Source organism: Mercenaria mercenaria, unplaced genomic scaffold (genome assembly GCF_021730395.1).
Source record: "Mercenaria mercenaria strain notata unplaced genomic scaffold, MADL_Memer_1 contig_1921, whole genome shotgun sequence".
NCBI classification, from domain to species: domain Eukaryota; kingdom Metazoa; phylum Mollusca; class Bivalvia; order Venerida; family Veneridae; genus Mercenaria; species Mercenaria mercenaria.
In genome coordinates this window covers 1-17485 of record NW_026459940.1, presented here as the reverse complement: position 1 = coordinate 17485, position 17485 = coordinate 1, and the positions used below count along the sequence as shown (strand labels likewise).

Below are 17485 nucleotides of genomic sequence, written 5' to 3'. Positions count from 1 at the left end.
ACAAAAATAAACTGCGTAAGATAGAAAAAGTCGCCCAACATGACAAAAACGAAACAGTTGCAGGCTTGGATTTGAATGAGCCTGTTTATGGACGAAAAGCAGGAATTCTGAAGGCGTATTTGAGTATTTACATGAGATATGAGTATATTATGAGTGTTTAAAAGGGGAGGTGTCCACGTAAACACTTAAACATTGTAACTGTAGCTTATTCATAAATAAGATACCCTGTTATATATGTGCCACATTTTGTTTGCTCAATGGAGTGCGGTGCATTTTCATATTTTCTAGGAGAGAGCATGTTCTACTTGTTAGTCATTGTAATATTCATGTTGAACGTCTCTGGAAAGGTATCCAGCTGGAACATTGAGGATCCCCACGTATTAATTCCCAATGTGAGACACAGTACAGCAATAATGTTCATTGGAAGCCCAGCCAGTGCCTGTAGTAAGCAATAGAACATTTAAATATAAGACATTATCTAAGCGCCAAAAGGTGCCTGTTAAATGACAGAATACTTGTATGATATCAATAAAGACACAATTATAAGAAATGTCAAGCTGTTAAAACACTATGACTAATGATTTTGTCTGTAATGTGTGCGATAAAGATTTATTTCATTGCTTGATCGACTTGCTGTTTTAGGAAATACTGTATGGTGAACATTACTGACAATAAATCTACAATACATATTTACGTCTTTAGTAGATATAATAACTATAGGTGCCAAAATACGTTTAAGGCCGCCTTATTGCAACATTATCATTGATGGACATACAGCTAGGAACATGCCCGTCTTTACACCGCCACCTTTCCCTCATGTACATGTAGTAACAAACATAAAAGGTAACACAAATGATGCTGATCTACGTAAAACTTATGTAAAGGGTTTTTGACATTATCTAGTCACAACCAAAGGTCGATGTAACAACAATGACGGAAACAAAGTGATAATTGTAGATGACGGGATAAACGCTGTAGAAATCATGTGCTAATATATATACGTACATTTCTATAAGAGAGATAGCACAAATATGAGATGTGTTCGTTTCAGTGTCAGATTGAATTAGCTTTCACTATTGAACACCAGATGCAATATTTTGTAATATTCACCATAGATCTTTTTTCTCTCTAACAGTATACATTTTATACGACGCCACTAATTTTACCTGCACGGGGATTTAGATTGTTTTCGCACGTAATGATGCTCATTTAAACATCTCGTGCAAACTTACAAGGACCTTTCTAAATGACTAAAATAAGCAATAGTAAGCGTCTAATTTATTCCAGTAACTTAATTTACAGTAAAGGAACAATGTTTTATAACAAGTTCTTTGGTTCCCTTGAATCTGCCACATGGCACTTAAAGTCTATTGTTATGATAGCTAATAAAATCTGTGAAGAGATCCCGTGGTAGAATTAGAACGCATCCAAGCAACATCATAGCAACCTCAGTTTGACCGAGTCTGTTCATGAGAGGATATGGAATTTGTAATATCCCTCACGACCCCTAGCCCCAGGGGTTGGTTGATTATACCTAGATAGTCAACTGTGTCTGACATAATATCGCGAAGAACATTGTATCATTACAGGTCTCTATATTACTCAGTAATATGCCGACAAAGCAAAAATAAACTGGTTTATCTTTTTACAGCAATAACAATATTCTGGATATTTACTTACCATATCTGGTATAGTGAGGTACCCTGAAGAGAAAACGATGGCGTTAGGTGGTGTTGCAACCGGTAACATGAACGCAAAGGAACCCGCAACGGTGGCTGACATCATCAAGTACAATGGATGAATGCTCGTTTGAATTGCCTGAAGTGAAAGACCTTTCACATATTGAAGAAATAAATTGTACATGTTTAATGCAACTGTGCTTATATGATATACTCAGCATGAAATGACAAATAAATATCCTCGGGTCGTCACACGGACACAAACTATCATGCATACAAATCAGAGTCTAAGTTACAAAATGCTAGAAACTCTAAGAATGTAATAATAATAAACATGTGATGTTACTATGAAAGCATTAATGCTTAGTGACAGTCTAAGTGTTCAGTAAAACACAGCGATCAAACCTGACTGCCCTCTTGATTTTTTGTCATGTAACAGCAAAATGGAGCACAGTCAAAACATAGTAATGTCTCATTAAAGACATTCACCTCGGTTCGAATTGTTATGAGGGTAAGTAAGATTTAATAAGAGAATGATGACTGAATTATATAAATGTCTGCTTTAATTTCTATGACTACTGATATGCCTACACAATTATTTGCGTTTTCTTTAGTCTGATGGTGAAACTTAGTTAGGAATAACACAGACTGTAAAAATGACAACGAAGGTAATACATAGAATCAGGGCATGTTTTGAAGTACATAAAACATCCCGTTGTATCATATGAATGTGTAATTCTTTAAGGAAAACACCTACGATAATTTTAAAATTATTTATCACATCATAGGACATCGGCATAAAGTGTGGGAATGCAGAAAACCTGGTAGGTCATCTGTGCGGTATTTCGAGGCATCGGCTTTAAGTCAATGTCGGGTTGCTTACCGAACCTAAGAACGTGACTGCATATGTTACAAGATCATGACGTATAACTTATTCTCAAAGTTCCTTAGGAATTCGAGAACGACTGTAATTTGTCGTGTTATAGAATTTAGCTCAACTGGAAGGATATAAAAACGGTATTCCAAGGCCCCGGGTTTGAGTCCAAGTTTGAATGCCTATTCTTCGCAACCTGTTCCAATATGATTTTATAAATTTCTAGAAAATAGCAATTACCAGTTCAGAGAGCACTGGCATGAGCAGTGTGGCTGTGGCAGTGTTACTTGTAACTTCAGTGGCGCCAGCGACGATAAAACATATCACTATGTTCATAACCCAACTTTCCATACTTGCAAAGACTTTCAGCTCATTTCCGACCCATCTTGACAGTCCAGAACTCTATAAATGCATTAAGTAATATATTTGTTTGAACCTTCTTGTATTAATTTATCTAATTTAACGTTTGAGTTTTAGTTTTTTCGAAATCAACAAATTCAGAAAGTATAGTTGAAAATTTCTCTGACACAGTATTATGCAGGGTTAAAAGATTCTCCGTACTGTAGCAGGTAATCTGAAGAAAAAAACATTTTCTAATTTGTTAGATCAGTATACTTGCGATCCCTTATGCTAAACTAACAAATATATGACAATGACCTCTGTGAACTTGTTTACCTTACTTGCATCTGCAATGGCAAACCCACCACCAAGCAGAACTATTACACCCCACGGAAGCTTCTGGCTGACCGATTTCCAGTCTATCAGAGGCACATATGATGGTCTGTCTGTAAAAATAAGTATGTTTGTTTGTATTTAAACCAATTTTTATCACATTTCGGTGATTCCTCCAGAAGACTATTAGCAATTTTAGTTAGAATGATAGTGCAAGATACACGTGTAAAGCATCCTTACGCGGGATTCTTATCCAACTGTTAGTTATTTTTTGTTGGAGGAGCAGGATCCCGCTCACGATCCCTCGTTTCGAAGGAAGGCAGTGTTTATTTAAAGTTAGACTTTAAAGATAGATAACATAAAAGAATGACACAATTCGGTCAGACAGATCGATCAACAAAACCATACAGAAAGTCCATAATTGTATAATAAAATCAGCTGATGGAGTGATAATGGTGAAAAGATAAAGTAACAGATATTTCAATTTCAATTCTATATGGTGAAACTTTATGGGCAGCCGTGTTCTTTGAATGTGGCTTTCCTTATTTGGAATCTTGACCTACTTTTTTATACATTTTATAATATAGACTTTATACTTACCGTCTTTTGCTAGCCAGAAAACCTTTGGCTTTTCCGCCGGAAGTAGAAATAAAAGAACGCTGAGCAAAATACATGGTGTAGAATCTGAGACAAATCTGAAAAAAAAAATCAAACAATTTTAACATGTGTTTACATGTATAAGATAAAACAAACCCAAACGTTTACTTGTTAAAGGTAAAACAAGAAAGCAAAACATCAAGTGAATACTCGGCCACATGTGTAAAAGACTTTTCTGCATTACTGTAAAACTATTTAAACATTTCCACTGATGGTCAGTGGTTAATGTCGTAAATATTATATACACTGCATGTGTAAACATCGTAAACTAATACTGATGTTTCAGAAAAATTATCGGACTTTAGACACATAGAAATTATGTCATGAGTGCGAATATAACGATATGCATCTGAACGACAGAGATTTCATTCAACGATAAGATCACGGATTTAGATATATTGTTCAATTCTAATACATCAATCAAAAGTTTTGCTTGTTTTTGCCGTTTGACGCTATGACGTATTTACTTTGGCGTACAAACTGTTATTTTATCGCATATCATTATAACACTTTCAGCTTCTTTCAGCTTTGTTTATTTAGGAAAACAAATCGGATCGTGTTAGAATGTGGAATATATGTTAACTCACAGTCATTTAGGGTCATAAAGAGCAATGCTGATAAAAATGCACTTTTAAAACATGCTAAAATTGTAACAAAACATTTTCTTTGCTCTCTATTTCAGCCCGGATCGCTTTAAGATGCTAAATGATATTTGCTAATAGCTGGCAGGGGAGAGGAAGGAGGCGTTACGCGACGTTTTGGTCCTGCATTCACAGCTGTTTTCAAAATTGTTCTATGTTAATTCCGGTATTCCTGTTCAGTAATTTCATCAATAAATTCACATATATATATATACTTCCAGCAGATATTTTCTGGGTAATATAAGAAATGACTCACCCTTTCTTTAAAGCGCCTGAGTTTCCCCATCCAGTAATATTAGGAGGTGCTCTAAATAACCACAGACAAACGAGGCTAATAAAAACAGTTAAAACCTGTATTTCCCGCATCCTGAAATAGTACAAAAATGCTAGTTACAGAAATCCGTAACTATGGAAACACATTTCCTATCAAGCGATCTTTTAAGGTAAATTGTATCACTGTTGAGCATACATGCCCATATAACAAACACAATACTAATGTATTGGTTTCTTCATTTTGTCAGCTGACAAAACTACTTTCTTCACTTTGTCAGCATACAATATTGTTTCGGTTTCTTCATTTTGTCAGCTTCTATACAAGAACACTATAACTGTTACGTTATTGCACGGTAAAATTAAAACTGAATAGGGTGGCGAAAATATTACACCTAATAATAACAAGAATGAAATTTACCTTTAAAAATGTATATTTGCCTATAGGCACTAGCCTCCAGATCGTTCGAAAACAAAAAATTAGGTATCAGGAAATTAATGCTGTATTTCATAAGAATGCTTTGAAATTTAATTAGTGACAGACTATATGTTACGGAAATATATGAGATTTAGTTGTTTTTACTAATTTTTACGATGAAAATCCAACAGCGTTTGTAACGCTCCGCTCGGGATAAGTTGCCTCGATTATAAATATTTATATTTAACGCGCATTCTAAAATTCATAGGGCCAATTCGTTTCAAATTTGCGGCGTACGCTAGGCGTTCGTTTTGTTTTCCGGCACTTCCCGGGTCTATCCGCGTACGCCGATGTGCGCCGGTCTAGCGAGATAGGCAGTGCGGCAAATCATATATATTCGCGATATAAAATCGGTTAAACATCTGAAAAATTGGTTTTATAACAGAAAAAGTAGAAACATACTACAAGAAAGATTTTGCTAACGTTTTTTGACAAGGCCTTAATAGAAAATCAAATAAATTGGAAATTTATCTTTTTTATTTGCAGCTCACGTAAGCGTTCGTTTATTGATAAACCGGCGAAAATCATCATCTTGCCGCTCACGTGTCCAGCATGTCCCGGGTTGAGTGAAACGCAATGGCCCATAAAACGACCAAACTTCATTTTGAAAGAAAAATCATTATTAGCCAAAATCTGGAGGTCAGTGCCTTTTACGTTTGAAATTGACGGGTAAATTTACGTACGTTAGCCTGCCAAGCTGTTTAAAATGGGTTCGTATTGTACTATTTATAGCCCTCCTCTTTTCAACGTCTGTTTTCTTACAACACCTGTGATAAAAAGATATAGCATGCCAGTCAGAATTTTGCCGATATAAGGGGCGTGTATCCAGCTGAACTTCACATCATACATTAAATAAAAAAAACGCAAAAGTTAGCGAGTTTGCTATGGAATACAGTTAAAACTGAAAGATTACATCTTTTTGTATCAATGATTTTATTGTGTGATCTATACAGTACATTTCTTTCCTACTGTGCTTGAACATTTATATATATAAAAAAACATTAAAACCCAAAACGCCTGAACTTGATAGTTTTGCAGAAGACAGTGCATCAAGAGAAACGTCATTAAAGACCCAAAGAAACAGGCTAGAAGACAGGTATCAAAGCAGCAGCTCAACCACTGTGGGCTTGAACAAGCGCCTATCATAGAGTTATGCACCCTTTTCGTAAGGCAGACCAACTGGAAAGCGTGGCATCCAACTGTCCAATGGTTGATTTATGGCTCTGTTCACGAGTCAATAATAGAATGTTTTATCATTAATCCTGTGACAATATTTTACATATTGTGTAGCTACCGTTTAGCACTGAAATATATGCAAACGCCATGTAACGGATATAAATGTAACATCTATATGTTACAATTGTAAGCAATTGGAAGTAAAATGTAACCAGGTATATTTCATGGTAGAATTATATTCAGGTTTGAATGAGAAATAGCAATATGACTAAAGCAAATGTATGCAACCAAACATTTCAGTTAATATTTGAAACAAGTATGTCACAATTATACACTCAATGTCATTTGTTCTCTCTAGGCAACCAAAATGACACCTTTAAAAAGAGAAGTTGTATTAAATAAGTGTTAAAATGAGTACGTATATCATAGATATAAAACCATATTTTAATTTAAATAACTGTTATAAGGTTATAAGATATTACTACACGCTTTGTTAATACAAGTAGATCCTTTTGATTTCATACTTTTATATAGTAAATTATCGATGCAAATGCTTCTCACCAATTACCGAAACGTTACAAATGCATACATTATTTATAAAAAAGAAACAAAAAAGAAGACTAAATCTCACCCACAACGTATGAAAACGAGAACCAGCCACATCCATCCAAAGAACGCAGTGAATAATGACAGAGGGAATCCGAAACCCATCCATTTAGCAAATGATATTTCGGACTCTTTACCATCGTAGAATTTATATAACCTGCAAACATTAACGGACATTAGATGCATAGGAAATTATAGTTTTTCTGTAGGTTTTTTTTTGTGGCTAAAAGTCAACTTTTCGGAACGGAGGAAGACCCAATGTGCCCCTTTGAGCATTATCTGGGGCATGGACGGGCATCAGGGCAGACCCACCCACCTTCCGTACAGCTAAATGTCTTCCTCACATGAAAGAATTCTACACCCTGAGCAAAGTTTCGATCTAACAACGATGAGGGACAAGTATCGAAGACAGACCTTAACAACTCGGCCAGGGAGGTCCCAGGTAATATTAGTTATGTAGATATTTCCTATAAAATACCTATAAAATATGTATATACTGAACAATACTTGCTATTTTCTTTAAAAAAAATGTTTAATGTACTTCTTGAAATGAAGTAAACAAACATGTTTTTATCAAGTAAAATTTTTGACTATCAAATTGCGCATAAATACATAATTTTATTCATCTTTATACCACATCATATTTTTTAAAGCCACAACATACATTAAAAGTTCGGTTTATAAGTAACATTTATAGAAATATAGAGGTACAGATTTTTTTATTTTTGTTAGATCTCATATAAACATCGATACGGTACGCCAGCGACGTTATTTGGTTTATGTTGACATTTTTCCCTCATAAAATCTATCGTTAGTTGGTAAATTATAAATGTTTTATTGTTTTTTGTCACTTTTCAAAAAATAGGCTAAAGTCGTAAAATAAGCAAAATGTATATGATGTTATATATTGTTTGCTTTTACATAAGTTGAAATTTTGAGATATCATCAAATACATAATATTCTACGGGTATTCTGTTTTGTTTTTTTTTTAATTTTTGTAAGGTATCGACAAAATAACAAATGGCGCTTTAACGTTTTTGCAAAGTACATGGACATTTTATGTACCGGACGTATATCAAAAAACTATGGTGGCTGATTTCTGCCATTTCGTGTGTTCGTGTCGGCGAAGCGAAATGTCGAATTAAGGAAAATACGAAAGGTCGAAATAATGCTTATTTGTCGTGTGTTCGCCTTCCGACTTTCGAGGCGAATACACGAAGTAACGAAACATTGAAGGCGAAATAACGAAATTTTAGAGGCGAACACACGCACTTTTGTATTAATCACTTTTCGTATCGGCGAGTATTAAAACTTCGTTATTTGGCCTTCAATGTTCCGTTACTTCGTGTGTTCGCTTTTCGCGTTCCGAGGCGAATACACAAAGTAAATTGAGCTGTTTTCGACCTTTCGTTACTTCGACCCGCCGACACGAACACACGACAAATGTTTCGTGTAGGGTCTGCCTTAATACACTATAATAATGGCGCAAAATGGGGCGTAATGTATATATGAATTTTATACCAGAACTGAAATACTCGAAGAGTGACATGTTTTATTGCATATGAAACCTTTTCTATCATAAATTGAGAAAAAAGTTTGTATAAATGGTAAAACACATTATCTAGATAGCATTCAAAGTTCAGGTCGGCGTAATGATATGCCACGTAAGACTGACAGAAGCTACTAGTGATAAAATATCTACACAATGACATCTTTTATGGAATATAAATCATTATCTTTCGTTTTAGAACAAATATTATTTATAAATGGTAAAACACATTTTTTAGATAGCATATTCATTTCAGCAGCATATGTGTAATTGTTATGCGCATGCCTACCGGAATGCGAATACACGAAAGGACGAAATTGCACATTTGTCGTGTGTTCGTGTCGGCGGGTCGAAGTAACGAAAGGTCGAAAACTGCTTATTTTACGTATGTTCGCCTTTCGACTTTCGAGGTGAATACACGAAGACACGACAAAATTAAGAAGGGCGACAACAGGAAGTTTTGATACCCGCCGACACGAAAAGTGATTAATACAAAAGTTCGTGTGTTCGCCTCTGAAATTTCGTTATTTCGCCTTCAATGTTTCGTTACTTCGTGTAAGTTCGCCTCGAATGTCGAAAGGCGAACACACGACAAGTCAAGCAGTTTTCGACCTTTCGTGTTTTCGTGTCTTCGACATTTCGACCCGCCGACACGAACAAATATGCATTATTTCGACCTTTCGTGTTTTCGTTACTTCGACATTTCGCCTCGCCGACACGAACACACGAAATGACAGAAATCAGCCACCATAAAAAAACACTAGAACATATTTTACTACAGATTTAATGTAATATCTGGTCTTAGTATCCGACCAGGAATACCTGACAGTGACGTCATATTGTGTTTACTTTCCAATATTTACCTTATATTGTATTGGATTATCATTATGTTTCTTTATCTATAGCCTGCATGGATATGTAGCCCAGATGATAACGGCGCTGTCGTAGTAACCAAAAGATACCGAGTTTGAATCTGGTCGGCGGAACTTTTTTCCCGCACGCTATTTTCTTACTCAACTATATAGTTATCTTGATTTTCTAGTGCTTCACGAATTAAGCGTACAGAATAAATTGTGTAGAAAACGTTCACTCCACATAAAATGGCTAAAATGGCTATGAATACGTTTTTAACTGTAACGAGCCTTTGGAGAATAACGAGAAAACAATATCTATTCTAAAACAGAATGGACTGACGGTGAGACAGGCATATGTTGCATTAACATTTTGTATACTTCATAATAAAATAAAATACTTATAATTAAAAAAAAAATAACCATACCTTACTAAGAGTTTCCCATATGATAAGGACATATTTCTACATCCGTTTGTGGGTATAGGCATACAGACACTAAATAGCCTGAGCACCTATGAAAAAATGGCGGATTCAAATAGTTCTCAGTTTGTTTTGTTTTTTTTGCTGTAAGAAGGATTTTAGCTTGAAATCATTGCTATATATTGGTTGAAATCATATTGCATGCCTATACTTGACATACTGGTAGCATTTGCATGTTGAAAAAAGACTCCAAACTGATTTAACATGTGAAATTTATTCATACACCCCTACCCTAAATTGTGATTGTCATTTCAGTGTAAAAATTACGGTGTGTCCGTTTGACCAGAAATATTTTTCTTGCATCAAACATGACCCTACTTTTCTTTTGATATTTTTACAGTATAAATGTTGCTTTACAAGAAAATGTAAGTTAAGGAAATTTAAAATGGGTCTAGGTGTGTATTGCAGCATTGTGAAAACTTGTCATTTTTATAGAATATATAGTGGCGGCTATTTAGTGTGTTATAACCTATACCGTGGTTATTTATAGTTTGTTGACAAAATGACGTCACTGTCAAAAATTGTCGGTGGATTATAATATAGTAATAAATGTCGTATTTTGATTAAGAAATTAAATTTGAGCACAAATGAGTTTCAGCTGCATATCTGAATACTGGTTAAATGCCATCTACACATACCCTTTTGTCCTATAATACAACAGACTTGCAAAACAGTTTATTATAATCAATATGTTTGCGTGAACGTTTCCAAGGAAATGTCTTATTATATGTTAAACATGATACCATTTAATGGGAAATATTGCGCAAATTGGATTATTCAAGCAAATGCACTTCTTCATCAAAACATTTATGGCCATTATAGCTTGTAAAATGAGTTACAATGTTCACGCACATATCTTTCATCCTGCCAGTTTACTAATAAAGTTGCATACTTATCGGCTTCCTGTTTAAGTACCAAGTTTGGTGGGGTGCCGGTCAGTGTTGCAATCCCTCCAATGTTTGCTCCGTACGCAACACTCAGAGCAAATGCCTTCGCAACACGACGGAGTTCTCCGCGTTTAGACACTGGCACTTGCCCTAGTTCGCTTTCATCTGTTCCTTTATCTTCTTCAGTCACTGTATAGAACTGGCTGAAAAGTAATTATACAAGTTTTAATACAATGCATTCACAGTTCAAAACGGACTTAATATGATTCATTCACTGTCTGGAGTCTGCTGGTGTAACGTTGTAAACTGAACCCCATAGAAACATGACCCCTCGGTCATTATCTTATATAGAATAGTGACTCCCCGGTCATAGTATTATGACCGGGGGTCATAATATTATGACTCCCCACACGTAGAAAAATAACCCTCACATAGAATTGCGACCCCCTATAGAATAACGACCCCCTAACGCAAACCCAAACCCTAACCCATCTAAGCTATACTTACAACATAATTATCCCCCGCCGATAGGCATCGGAGGAGAATATGGTAATGGCACCCGTCCGTGCCTGCGTCCGTGCAACATTTTTTGTGACCGCAACTCCTCATTCAATATTAGACGGAATTGGTTCAAACTTTTAGGGATTACTACTACCGATGCCTAGTTATGCAGGAAGAAAAAAAATTGGATTTGCTCAACCAGTTCGGGAGTTATCGCCCTTTGTTACTTTTTTCTTATATGTACCTGCTCACAGTGGGTCTCTGGTCATATGTTGACTCTGCTCACAGTTGGTCTCTGGTCATATGCTGTCTCTTCTCATAGTTTGTCACTAGTTATATGCTGTCTCTGCTCACAGTACGTCTCTGTTCATATACTGTTTCTGCTTATAGTTGGTCTCTGGTCATATACTGCTTCTGCTTATAGTTGGTCTCTGGTCATATGTTGCCACTCCTCAAAGTTGGTCTCTGGTCATACACTGTTTCTCATCACAGTTGGTTTCTGGTCATCGCTATCTCTTCTCTTAGTTGGTCTCTGATCATATACTGTTTCTGCTTATAATTGGTCTCTGGTCATATGTTGCATCTCCTCAAAGTTGGTCTCTGGTCACATACTGTTTTTGCGTATAGTTGTTCGCTGGTCATATGCTGTCTCTTCTCAGAGTTGGGACACTGGTCATACGATGTTTCTGCTCACAGTTGGTCTCTGGTCATATTCTGACTTATCTGATAGTTGGTCCCTGGTCATACGATGTTTCTGCTCACAGTTAGTCTCTGGTCATATTCTGACTTATCTGATAGTTGGTCTCTGGTCATATGATGTCTCTGTTCACAGGTGGTCTCTGGTCATATGCCTTCTCTGCTAACAGCTGCTCTGGTCATATGCTGTCTCTGCTCACAGTCTGTCTCTGGTCACATGTTGTCTCAGCTCGGATTTTGTCTCTTGTCATATGCTTTCTCTTCTCACAGTTGGTCTCTGGTCATATGCTGTCTCTGCTGACAGTTGGTCTCTGATGATATGCTGTCTCTGCTCATAGTTGGTGTCTGGTCATATGCTGTCCTTGCTCGCAGTTGGTCTCTGGTCATATCTTGCCTCTGCTTACAGTTGGTCTCCGGTCATATGCTGTCTCAGCTCACAGCTAATCTCTGGTGATATGCTGTCTCAGCGCACATTTGGTTTCGGTCATGTTTTTTTTATCTCTGCTCGCATTTAGTCTCTGGTCAGATGTTGTCTCTGCTCACATTTGGTCTCTGGTCATATGCTTCTCTGCTCACAGTTGTTCTCTGGTCATATGGTGTCTCTGCCCACAGTTGGTCTAATGTCATATGCTGTCTCTGCTCGCATTTGGTCTCTGGTATATGATGTCTCTTCTCATAGTTGGTCTTTGGTCATATGCTGTCTCATCTCATTGGTCTTTTGTTATATGCTCTGTCTGCTCACATTTGGTCTTTGGTTATATGCTCTGTCTGCTCACATTTGGTCTCTGGTTATATGTTGTCTCAGCTCGGATTTTGTCTCTTGTCATATGCTGTCTCTGCTCATAGTCTGTCTCTGGTCACATGTTGTCTCAGCTCGGATTTTGTCTCTTGTCATATGCTGTCTCTTCTCACAGTTGGTCTCTGGTCATATGCTGTCTCTGCTGACAGTTGGTCTCTGATCATATGCTGTCTCTGCTCATAGTTGGTCTCTGGTCATATGGTGTCTCTGCTCACATTTGGTCTCTGGTTATATGCTGTCTCTGCTCGCATTTGGTCTCTGGTATATGATGTCTCTTCTCATAGTTGGGCTTTGGTCATATGCGGTCTCATCTCATTGGTCTTTGGTTATATGCTCTGTCTGCTCACATTTGGTCTCTGGTTATATGCTGTCTCTGCTCACTGTTGGTTTTGGTCATATGATGTCTCTTCTCATAGTTGGTCTCTGGTAATATGCTGTCTCTGCTCACATTTGGTTTATGTTCATATGCTGTTTCGCTCATAGGTGGTCTCTGCTCACATGTTGTCTTTATCATCCTTTCACTGTATATTTAGTAAATCTTTCAAAAGAGACCAGGCTACAGCATATCGTGTTGGTGATGTACAGCATAGCTTGTAGGTTTTGTACAGCGTGCACAGGTGGCGTTCAGCATAGCTTGCTTGTGGGTGGGTACAGCATAGATTGTGTGTACAGCAGTGCTTTTTGACGGGATGCTGCATAGCTTGTACGTTGGGTACAGCATATTACGTAGGTGGCGGCGTACAGTATAGCTTATACGTGGGGTACAGCAAAGGTTGTGTGTACAGCAGAGCTTACCGGCACGGTACAGCATAGCTTGTGGATGGGGTACAACATAGGTTGTTTGTACAGCAGAGCTTACTGGCGGAGTGGAGTATGAATGGGGTGCAGCATATATGTTGGGTTTAGTGCAGCATATAGTGTGGGTAAAGTTTTTTGACAACGTCCAACTATACATAAAAGCATACCTTCAAAATGAGTTTGCAATTATTTCGGATTTTCACGCATGTTTCCATTAAAATGTGCAATTATATTTACATGGTAAGCATTAAGGAGACAAGAAACAATTACTAGTAAAGATATTTATATAAGGACGGTTACTTACAAGGTTTATATAGCATAAAGGTGGCATGTATACTAGAAAAATCAGCAGAAACAACAACAATAACAAATATAAGCAATAAAAACACGACAGTTACTTGAATTGATGTAGAGTATGTTAGTAATAGGTTAGGTGGGGGTCAATATTTTATAGATAAAGTCGGAGGGGGTCATTATTTCATAAGGGGTGTCAGTATTTTATAGAAAATGGATCATTATTCTATATAAAATAATGACCGGGGGTCATTATTTTATGGGGGTCAGTTTACAACGTTACACCGGCTTAAAGCAATGCACTCACTGTATGATGTTTCTTGACAAAAATGCTTTCACTGGGTTGAACGTTCTAAAATCAGTGAGTCTTTCATACAGAACTGTTCGGAAACAGTGCATTGCGGAGTTATGAACAGGCTAAAACAGTTTTTTAATATGTAGAGTTGTTTTTAAATATTAAGCCTGTACAAATTTTTAAAAAAAACTATGATTTGTGATACGTTTAAGGGGCTTTTATTTTCACGGAAAATGATATGTTATATTCTGATATGTCAATTTAAATAGGAAGTAAAAATTGCGAAATTAATCGTTCTCACAGATTGTGATGGTAATTTCAAAAAGCTATGTACTGATATTTGATAAATTTTTCCAACTATGTTTTTATTTGAATTACCTTTCTAGTTAAACCATAAAATAAAGAACATACCTCTTTGGATCCATTAAATCGCAACCTATACTGCTCTCTACAATGCCATTTAATTCATTTATATCACTATTGGGGCATGGATCGAGTGTAACTAGGGTCTCCTTTAAATGCATATCACTTGCGAAATCAGTTTCGCTGCTACCATATGTTGTGTGCATATCGTTAGAAGCTGCATACGAAGTGGCCTCGTATCCCTCATTTTCTACTATAAGCTCGCCTGAAATACATTACTTCATATTTTTTACTTCAAACTAGGAATTTAGCTTCATTACTCTCCCAACATTTAAAGGATTTTGGGCATGCAATTGATGACGTCAAAGACTTGTGTGAAGTATATACGCCTTTACGTCAGTTGTTTAGAGATATATGACCTCATACATACTGTTACATCTTTAAGCACTCTTTTTGGTGTACAGTAAATGTAAGATATCAAATAAAGGTAAGTTCCTGGATGAAAAGTAGGAAGTGAATTGCGCTATTTGTTGATTAGATACTTTAGTATGTACCTTGAAGCAAAATAATTAGTACATTCACAGTACCTACAACACTTTTCCGAACATCTTCCATGTTCTGCAATACAGCTTCAATAATTGGAATCATCATAGATGTCGCTGCTGTGTTACTTATCCACATGGACAGGAACCACGTGGTTGCCATAAGTCCCGCCATTAAACTGAAATCATAATTGAACAATAATCTCTACAGAATTGTCATTTTGAATACTTGATTGTTTAATCATATTCCTTATTTAGTTCAATTATTCAAAGAAACATACTAAAAAGTCTTGTGTTTTCATATGTTGTTTTCATGAAATTCCAAAGACTGTAAAATTAAAGGTTAAAGAAATGAGAACCAACAGAACAGAAATAAATATTAGTTGTGGTTCCAAACGAAGTCTAAGACATACTGACAAAATTCAATGAAATATCTAACAGAACAGCGAACTAAGTACAAAGTGTACATCTTGGTCCTGTTGAGATACAGTTATCGACTGATATGATATATGACATTGTACAAGTGTATATACATACAATATTGGTTGAGCACCAACTATCATCATTACACACAGAGATATTCTTATATGCAGACGACTTTCTTCTAATGCTACGGCAACAATGAGTCCCCCTAGGAACAACATAGTTGTATCCTGCAATATCAATGCCAATATTACCATAATTATTTTCTAGAGACATTTACATCAAAAGAAATATCATGTTTGTTTCGTATTTTGAACTGGTATCGTGAATGAGTTCTGTATATGAATAGTGTTTCTATTAATTAGAAGGTTAAACAAAGGGGCTTGGTGTTGTGTGCCCAACAGTGTGTGTATTTCAATACCGCACTTTTTCTGTAAAGCCTTCGAGTGGTTTATCGTCTGATTTACCACGGTTCAGAGTTCAGATGCGTAGGAATTGAACCACGAGGGCATTAGCCCGAGTGGTAAAATACTGAAGCATCTGAACGATGAACCGTGGTTAATTAGACGATAAATCAGAAGGCCTTGATTGTTTTTATTCTGCCATGCTCATTGATATAGTTTAATAAATATTATGCTGGACTTCATTTACGCGATGAGTAATGTATCGGACGTCAGGCGGTAATATGACGTCATAATTGACGTCATTATGCTCTCTTACCGGTCAGCGCGTCAACCGTTGTTTATCGCAGGATACAGAGCTTGATTTTCTTCTTTGTTTAACTGGAAATCGAATCGAGCCATGTTAGAATTAATCTAAGACCATGTCTTCAGTCTTTATTTACTTGCTTTGATATAACACATATCGAGTAATGTAAAGCCTTAAGTATGGAACACCACAGCTGTCTTATATTTGGACATTCCTTGTCATCATGTCAGAGCGTGATGTTAATTTTTAAAGACCACACCATTAGAAAATAACATTTCTATTTAACGTAATATGACAGTTTTGGCAAGTCATTACCATACCTTGACATGATAGCATAGTCTCTTAATAAAATAAGACACTGTTAATATGATAAAATGCCCCGACAAAAGACAGCGGCGGTGTTCCATACTAAGGTATCTGATATATTCTTAATGAGCTACACTCTCGTATGACTTAACATGATATGGTTAAAAATTGTTCATATTTCGAAGAATTGTATTTTTAAAAGTTGCGTGTGTTTTGTTTTTTTTTCTTATTTACAAATATCTTATATATAGCATTGTAGAAGTTTAAATCAACATCTTACCTTTATATATGAGTTACTAACATCTGCGGCGGCCACCACTCCCAACAGCGGAAACAGAAAGATAGGGATCAGGGCTGTAACTGGGATTGGAATAGCCTCTGTGAGCCAGAGTATTGCCATGACAGTAATTACGTAGGCACATTTTGATTCCTTGCAAAAGAAAAAAATGCAATTTAGAATTTAAACAGCTAACAATAACACATTGATATAGATGAACAGTTTGTAAGATATAGAAACACCAAGTAAGGAAATGGTGCAAAAACAAAATCAATTATCACCTAAAAGCACTCTGTCTTGGTATTTTGTTTATGTAAACATGTTATCATGAATGATTAGTAGATATTCTAGCGGTCTGCACTGGATAAATATTGCGGCCTAATGATATTACTGACCGTCGTTAAACTTAAACGAAGTCAAGACCATTGCACTTATTGAATGGCTCGATGGCCTGTAGCCAAAACTATTTCCGTGAGGTTCAATTTATCTGTCTTTCTCCAAAATTTCTAAAACGTTTCCGTGACGGCTAAATTGTTTCAAATCGTCTGCATAATAACCCGAAAGAAATGTTTCTTGACCTGCCCACAATGAAATTTGAGGACTATCAATCAGTAACCAAACTGTAGCCTGGTCATACATAACCTGTTGACCGACGACGAAT

The 17485-nt window shown here is 36.3% G+C and overlaps 1 protein-coding gene across 1 annotated transcript; it reads right to left on the bottom strand.

Moving 5' to 3' along the window:
- Window positions 1-301: 301 nt before the first annotated feature.
- Window positions 302-16977, bottom strand: LOC128551994 (Na(+)/citrate cotransporter-like; the record flags this gene model as incomplete). The annotated part of the gene is made up of 10 exons (XM_053532978.1): window positions 302-439; window positions 1681-1818; window positions 2794-2955; window positions 3229-3338; window positions 3826-3933; window positions 4799-4890; window positions 10828-10960; window positions 15165-15289; window positions 15648-15763; window positions 16828-16977. Coding segments are annotated over 10 exons (1272 nt in total), but the record flags the coding sequence as incomplete, so codon positions are not given.
- Window positions 16978-17485: the final 508 nt, after the last annotated feature.